Genomic DNA, 8,068 nt, shown 5'->3' with positions numbered 1-8,068 from the left:
ATTGGTTCAATTTCGCAACGGCTTTCGCCAATAAGAGGCCCCCGTACTCTCATTTCCCGCCCCTCTATTCCTTTCCCGCTCAGGCTACCGCCGCCTGATAACGAAAGGCGGGAGCGGGCGGGGCCTGCGTTAGGCCTGAGTAGCCGTTGGACCCATCAGTCGAGATTGAGGAAGAGACGGGGGGGGGGGGTGTTGTGTCCCCCTCTCTGCTCTTGTCTGGGTGACGATGGCGAGACAGGGCTCCTTACGGCACCATAAGGTAAAACCAGTAACTGGGGGAGCGTAAGAGAGTGGGAGAATAAAGCAACCATATATATATATATATATATATATATACACACACACACTCCTAATGTTTCTTATATGTGCCTTGCAAAACCCCTGTATCTACTTTTTCCTTCCCCTATTAAGGTTAGCGAGTGAAGATGACTATTTGCAAGACTCCCCCCCCCCCCTCGCCCCCAGCAGAGCAAATAGGGGCGATGGGGAAAGTTTTGAAAAAGGAGGATGAGAGAGCATGGCCAAAATTAGCTGGTGGTTGTTTTTTCCTGGGCAGGGCGCGAGCGGTGGTCTCCAGCCTTGTAAAAGCAGAGGATCTAGGCTTGTGTTGAGCCCGATGGAAAATCTGGAATCTCTCTCTCTGTCTCTGAAATACTAGCCGGAGTACCTGGCTTTAGAGTGCGTGGATATGATGTGTTGTCGTTTCTGAGAGATCACTTACCCTAAGGTCGGGTTTAACCATGCAAGCGTAGCCGCTCCTCGTTATAGTGCTGATGCAATAACTTTTATTGTTAATATTTATACCGTGCTATGGTTGTATATGCGAAGAGAAAACTCCCTGGAAAAGACCCTGATGCTGGGAAAGACTGAAGGCAAAAGGAGAAGGGGACGGCAGAGGATGAGATGGCTAGATAGCATCACTGATGCAATGAATATGGACTTGAGCACGCTCCGGGAGAGAGCGCAGGACAGGAAGGCCTGGCGTGCTATGGTCCATGAGGTCATGAAGAGTCAGACACGACTGAACGACTGAACAACAACAACAATGGTTGTATATGCACCTAAACGGCTCAAGTGAATGGATTCCTTAGATATAAGGGAGGAATGCTAGAGGCATAGATAGGCTTAGACTTGGCAGTTGTTAGATAAGACCTGTTGATTAACGGGACTTGAGCTAGGCAAAGTATGGCAAAGTCTGGAGCCAACCCATTTCTGGGAATTCATCCAAATTGATCATAGTAAGGTGTAGCTACCACAGATGCACTAATACTACACCTGCCACCTACAGAGCACTGCAGCATGGGGGTCTGCAAAAGTGATGTCTCCTGCTTTCTTTCCTCCAACATGTGCACTGCAAACCCCTTAGGTTTGTCATCTCTCCCAACAAGTTTTGTGTTCGTACCCATTGAATCAGTCCTGTTGGATCCTTGATGCTGCTTTTCCTTTCTTTCTGTAATTTGTTTCCTGTTTCCCAGCCTCAATTTTCAGTTCCCAAATCCCCATTTCAAACATATTCCTCATTCATTTTGCATTGATACATATGTTCCCATTGTACCATACACATAAAGACCATTTGATAGACATCAAATATGTCCTGTGTCACCTGGTTCCTATTGTTTTATCACCTCACATCCATATTGTATGTTCATCCTTTCTCTGTTGTAACTTGTCCAAACCCCTGTTACAAAAGAGAAGTAGGCCTCCAATCCAGTCCCTACCTAATACTTCCTAGGCCCAGCCCTTGAAAGAGGCAGGGTATAGAAACTTGTACAAACCCAAAATATATAAATCCTTCAGATACTATTTTTGTTTTTATGCGCTCATTATGGTTTTGGTGGGACCAGTAAGTGTACCACATCAGGTGCTTTGTTGTTTGGTTCAGTCCTTTTTCTGATCCAGTAATCTGATTTTCAGGATCAACAGATTTTGAGGTTCTGTTCTAGTTCAGGAAAAAATAAAGGTCCATTCCAGTTTTTGGTTTAGGGTTAGTTTGTCTTCCTGAGTTGATGTTCACTAGCATAGTTACTTCTTAAAAATTAACACATCTGTTAATTGTGTTAACATGACATGAGATCTCCATAATCTAAGGCAATATACTTTAATTTTATTATTTATTAGTTTTATTATTTACTGCATTTTTAGCCCACCCTTCTTCCAGTAGCTCAGGGCACTGTTTCCCCCCTCATTACCTTTGCAGCAGCCCTGTGAGATGGGTGAAGGTGAGAGACAGTGATTGGCCCAAGGTCACCCCATGAGTTTCATAGCTCAGTGGGAATTTGAATCTGGGTCTCCCCAGTCCTAGTCTTGTTGTTGTTGTTCAGTCGTGTTCGACTCTTCGTGACCCCATGGACCATAGCACGCCAGGCCTTCCTGTCCTGCGCTCTCTCCCGGAGCGTGCTCAAGTTCATATTCATTGCATCGGTGATGCTATCTAGCCATCGCATCCTCTGCTGTCCCCTTCTCCTTTTGCCTTCAGTCTTTCCCAGCATCAGGGTCTTTTCCAGGGAGTTTTCTCTTCGCATTAGGTGGCCAAAATATTTGAGCTTCAGCTTCAGGATCGGTCCTTCCAATGAGCACTGAGGGTTGATTTCCTTTGGGATGGACTGATTTGACCTCCTTGCAGTCCAGGGGACTCGTAAGAGTCTTCTCCAGCACCACAGTTCGAAAGCATCAATTCTTCGGCGCTCAGCCTTCCTTATAGTCCAGCTCTCACAGCCATACATTACTACTGGGAAAAGTAGTCCTAGTATAGTTATCTACTAAGCCATGATGGATGCCAAATCATCCTCTCTTGTTTGCTGTCTCCTTCATCCCTTGTTGATGACCATTTGCACTGGGCATTTGGCTGACCACTGTTGGTGGGTGCTGCTCTAGATCGACCTTTGGCTTGGCCCTGTGTGGTAATTCTTAGGTACAGGAAGAGCTGAATTTAGGTCTGGGTGGATGAAAATCAGATTAAAATAAAAATAAAATGAGGTCTTAATTTTTTAAAAAGAAATACAGTGAACATCTTTTTTTAAAACTGAATTTATTACGAACTTTTTAAACTTGCATTTATAATATCTTAAAACTGAATCATGACTATCTCTATCACACTTTGAGTTAAAGACTGATTTTCTGTATAAAAGAAAACCAGGAGGAAAATACCTTTCTGAGGTTAAGCATAATAAATTACGCAGTGTAAATTACTGGATCCAAGAACTAAAAAATCATTGCAGGCACTAGAATCCAGTTGATGCCATCTTATGTCTCATTAGGATTGTCCATGAAGGTTATATGGGTGCTCATGTACTCCTTTTTTGCCCTCCAACTATCTGAGCTTTGCAGTGTGTTCAGTTCTTGAGTTAGGAATCTTCTTTACCAACCAAACAGCATGGGCTTTTATTTTCCCTTTCATGGAGAAACACTGCATTGCCCAGTAACTACAAGCCCTTGCTTCTGGAAAGTTCTGGACCCCTATTTACATCTGATCCATGCAACATGCATGTCCATATGTTACATGGACAGAAATTCCACTTAGTTCAGTGCAGTTTTCTTCCAAGGTCATGTATATAGGATTGCAGTGTTAGCCTTCAAATAAATGATCTTGCTCAGTGTGATCTTGCTTAGCGTAAATGCAAACAGAAATCTGTCTGGTCCCATCTCGAATATAGTGCAGCAGCTTATTTGGGTTGCATGACCAGAGTTTTGAGATTCCGTTTCTGAGCTGCATAAAGGCTGTATTAGTATTTAGTTTAGAACCAATATGCTTTAATTTTTGTAGCAGCTAGTTAGTATTCATGATTGTTCAGAAAATATATGAATTTCAAAATGGACGCCTTGATATAAATTGGTCTCTTGATTATTTAAAACCTAGTTTAACACACTGATTTTAGATCAATACATACTGATTTAGGGTGTTTCTTATGTATTGCTCTAGGTCAGGAGTGCAGAATCTCAGGCCAGGGGAGGGGTGCAAATCTGGCCTTCTGGAGTGCTTCAGAAGGCTTTACCCCCTTACCACAAACCACCAATCTTTTGATGGTTTCCTGGCTTTTGTGCAGTTTTTTCCACATTCTAAAAAGGTGTGTGTGTGTGTTTTGACCCTGCCCCTTTTGCTTTCAGAGCCCACCACCACTGGAATGTGGCCCCTAAGAACTTCTCCGAAGTGAAATTCAGTCTTTGGGCTGAAAGAGGTTCTGTACCCCTGATCTAGATATACAGACATGTTATATTGCTGCAAGTTATTGTGTTTATGGGTTATTTTGCAGTACTATTAAAGTAGATTATTTTCTTTTTTAGTCCTGCCCATATATTTTTAATAGTTTAAACTAAGATATCATTTGCATTGTGGCATTCCTGTACAAAACATAATTATTTTGAATAGACTTTAATACTTTCTTCATAAACCAGAGATGAGTGTTCTCTGTTACAATTCTGCTGGAAAAAGAATATAAAATATTAAGTGGTTACTTGTGCAATCAACAGGTACTGTCTTCAGGAAGGTTGACAGGATCAGCTAAACTAACAAGTGGGAAGAAACAGTAAGAATATCTTCATGAATACCTTTTACATTAATGCTTATTGTCAACATTGCCCTAAGTCAAGGGTGAGGAACCTGTTGCCCTCCAGATTATGTTGGACTACAACCCCTATCATTCCTGATCATTGGCCATGCTAGTTTGGGCTGATGGGAGTTGGAGTCCAACAATCTCTGAAGAGCCACAAGTTCCCCATGCCTGCTCTAAATGTTGTACTACTTGCTGGCAAAATGTTTTGTAAATAAAATGTTGCAGAAAAAGTGGGGTTCTTCTAGGTTATTTAACCTTTTAAGACTAGTTAGCAAACAAAATGTCATCATAATATTTTGCTAGTTAGGACCAAATTGTGTTTTTAAAAAATGACAATATAATCTTCAACTCTTTATCAAGTGTAACTTGCAGTGGCTTCAAATGATTGTTCTGCTGGAATTGTTTCTGCAACTGTTTATTAGAATTTTTCATTTCCAAGATATCTAAGTACAAATTGTTTCCAAGTTTTCCTCTGTATGTTTGATGAAGTGATTGTCAACACACCATCTCTATATTCCAGAAATGCTCTGAGAAAAGGGGCACGTTCAGATGCTGATTCTGGATACTCTCTCTATTCCACAGACTCTGAAGATCAGGTAATGAAAGAATGCAATGCAAAAGTCTAGGCTGAGCTTCTTATTTACAATATATTGAATATTATTTGTGGAATGTCCAATATCTGAGGCTGTGGGTGTATAACAATACATTTAAATACATCAGATAGTAAGATTAAAATTAGTGCAAGAGGAATAGGTACAGATATAAAGTATTAAACGTATAGCTCTGCTGAAATGCCAGCCCAAGTAGTCTTGCAGTGCGCAGAAGATTCTGTAAAGTCTGAGTACCTTTTAGAAGAAAGGAGTTGAGCATTGTGGGGCAGCCACTAAGTGGTTCTATGTGCTTGTGTGCACTGTGTACCACTGGAGTTTGTGGTATTTGTAGCAGCACAAGGGGCAGAACTATATGTGCAAATGTGTGTTATAGAACATATCAGATGAACCTAATAGGATGCATGAAGGTGATTGATATGGGTTATTTGATGTTGCAGGGGGGTTAAAGAGATATACATTTTGCTCTGCAGTTTACTTTATTACATTTATGTATCACTTCACACAACAGAAAGGCACTGAAGCAATTTACAAAAGAATAATAAAAACAAAACCAAGAAAACACCACATACAATAATGCTCATTAAAACCATACAAAGTTACAAAAGTAAAAGCTCACCTAAAGGGTAAAACCATTCCCCATCCAGCAGAAGAATGAATAACAAAAATAGCCACCAAAGAAAGCTTTAAAATAACCACCATTAAACTACCCAAATGCCAGGGAAAAGTGAAACATCTTCACCTGGCGACTAAAAGGTGACAAAATTGCACCAGCAACCTTCCCTAGGGAGAGCATTCCATAAATAGTGCATTAAGTTTAAGTCAAACATTGGCAATGCTGGCTGGGGGTGGTGGGAATTGTAATACAAAGGGTGCCAGTTTGAGGAAGGCTGGTTTACATAATGTGACATTTTTCATTATTTATGGTCTTTTTACCATATAAGTGGCATTGGGAAACATGGATTATGCTGAATTTGAAAAAAAAATATATATAGGAGTTAACTGGGTTTGTGTGAAGAGGAATAATTTGTCCTGCAGAACAACATGTAGACTTTGTGGCTGCCTGTTCTGGGCTGATTTGAAAAGTGCCCCATACACTCCAATCTGGACTATGTGAGAGTCTCCTAGGTGATTTGCTGTGTGTGTATGTGTAATACACAGGCACACACTTGCAATATGCAGCTGGTAGTAAATATATTTTTGCACTATCTTTTTGCACTGTAGGGCAAGATAGAGGTCAAACCCAGCATCTTTAATACATGCTCTTTAGCAAATGTACCTGTATGATGCATGCGTTTGCGAGCATATGTTTCTCACACTACATCGTTTTAGATGTAGACTTTAATAATTTAAAGTGTTGAGTGGTCCGTGGTGCAGTCTGTTTTCTACCTTCAGTGGCTGCCCAGCAATGGTAAGAGTGGGACTGCAGAACTTGGCCTTGGATGGAAAAAGGAGGTACAGAGTATGTCTTCGGTATACTGAACACTTGAAACACCATATTTCTGTATGATCCCTAATAGCTTTATATACAGGTTAGATATAAGAAGGGATAATAAGTTGCAGATATGTGGAATCAAGGGAGGGCTTTGGGGAAATGATGAGCATCCAACCACTGCAACCTTCTGCGGAATGAGTGGCACTGTGGAGTAGTTCTGCAAACACCCACAAGTTCTACAGCAGCCTTCCTCAACCTGGTGCCCTCCAAATGTTTTGTACTTCAACTCCCAACATTCCTGACCTTTAGCCGTGCTGGCTGGAGCTGCTGGCAGATGAAGTACAAAACTTTTGGAGGGCACCAGATTGGGTAAGGCTGTTCTACAGGTCAGTGAATACATCTCAACTCGTCCTACTGATTTCAAGGCAAACATTTTTGAACACCACAACCACTTAAATGTGCAATCCTGACAAAGGATGGAAGAAAGCCTGACAATGATGTATATTCAGTCAGTGTTTCGAAACATGTGCACACAAAGGAGGTGCCGCACCTTGCATTTTCCAGTTTTATGTATGTGCTAGGCTTTTTGCAGGTGTAAGATTTATATGATGGTTGAAAGCAGTTACATACATTTTGCTTAGTAACACATAAGTAATAACGTGTATGTACCACTCTTCCAGATGTACATTGTATAGTATGCATTCTTTAGAATTTGGGGTGCTTAGGGTACAATCCTAGGTATGGCTGACTGGGGAAAGCTGGGAGTTGGGGAACTTTTTTCTGTCTCAACATGCATAGGATTGTACCTTTAAAATCCTCTGTTCTTAGTTTGTACATAGCCATGATAATTTTGTCTGAAATAAAGATACTTATTTGTATTTTCATATTTAGTGGAGAATCCATTATGGCATAATGGATTCTATGCTAAATATTAAAATGCAAATAAGTGTTTTTATCTAAGACACAAACCAGAATGGGGATTGGTTAAGGCTTCCAATAATCCTGGGACTGATAATGTTGTTTTTCCCAACTCCCTGCTCACCCTCTTCCTCTTCAGGAAGTCCTTCAGTTCCATAATTCTAAAGCACAGAAAAAATTGTTAGTATTGCCACAGGTTATATATGGCTTGGAACATTCAATAGGTTTTAAAATGAGCTATTTTCTGTGACTGGAAACAACGGTATGCAATCTTATTTATATCCTTTCCACAGGTTACAACTATTCATCATGGCCTTGATCGCTGTGCAGCTTTACTAAAAGACATTTTGCAAAATGAATCTGAAGGTAGCATCCTTTTGATTACTTCAGTAATCTATAGATTACTATACTATAGATATAGATACCTTTCTATAGATACTATACCACGTAGCAACAAAATAAGCCATCTATAGTATAGTATAGATGGCTTAATCTGTTCCTAAGTAATATTGTTGAAGGCACATTTATTCAACTCAGCAGTCTTCCAGTCTGTACTT

The 8,068-nt window shown here is 40.6% G+C and overlaps 1 protein-coding gene across 3 annotated transcripts in view; it reads left to right on the top strand.

Annotated features, from left to right (window-relative positions):
• The first annotated feature begins 157 nt into the window (after nucleotides 1-157).
• Nucleotides 158-8,068, top strand: part of CCDC14 (coiled-coil domain containing 14) — a 31,147-nt gene continuing 23,236 nt past the window's right edge. For all 3 annotated transcript variants that reach the window (XM_084807545.1, XM_084807537.1, XM_084807531.1), the window contains exons 1-4: nucleotides 158-259; nucleotides 4,468-4,523; nucleotides 5,071-5,146; nucleotides 7,805-7,877. In XM_084807545.1, the coding sequence (XP_084663671.1) occupies nucleotides 227-259; nucleotides 4,468-4,523; nucleotides 5,071-5,146; nucleotides 7,805-7,877 (238 nt within the window). In that variant the 5' untranslated portion in view covers nucleotides 158-226. The remainder of the gene's footprint in view (nucleotides 260-4,467; nucleotides 4,524-5,070; nucleotides 5,147-7,804; nucleotides 7,878-8,068) is intronic.

Source organism: Heloderma suspectum, chromosome 1 (assembly GCF_057233095.1).
Source record: "Heloderma suspectum isolate Gila_16-S chromosome 1, 16-S_ref, whole genome shotgun sequence".
In the NCBI taxonomy this organism is placed as follows: Eukaryota; Metazoa; Chordata; class Lepidosauria; order Squamata; family Helodermatidae; genus Heloderma; species Heloderma suspectum.
The sequence above is the reverse complement of the archived record's forward strand: the minus strand, read 5'-3'. Positions and strand labels throughout refer to the sequence as shown.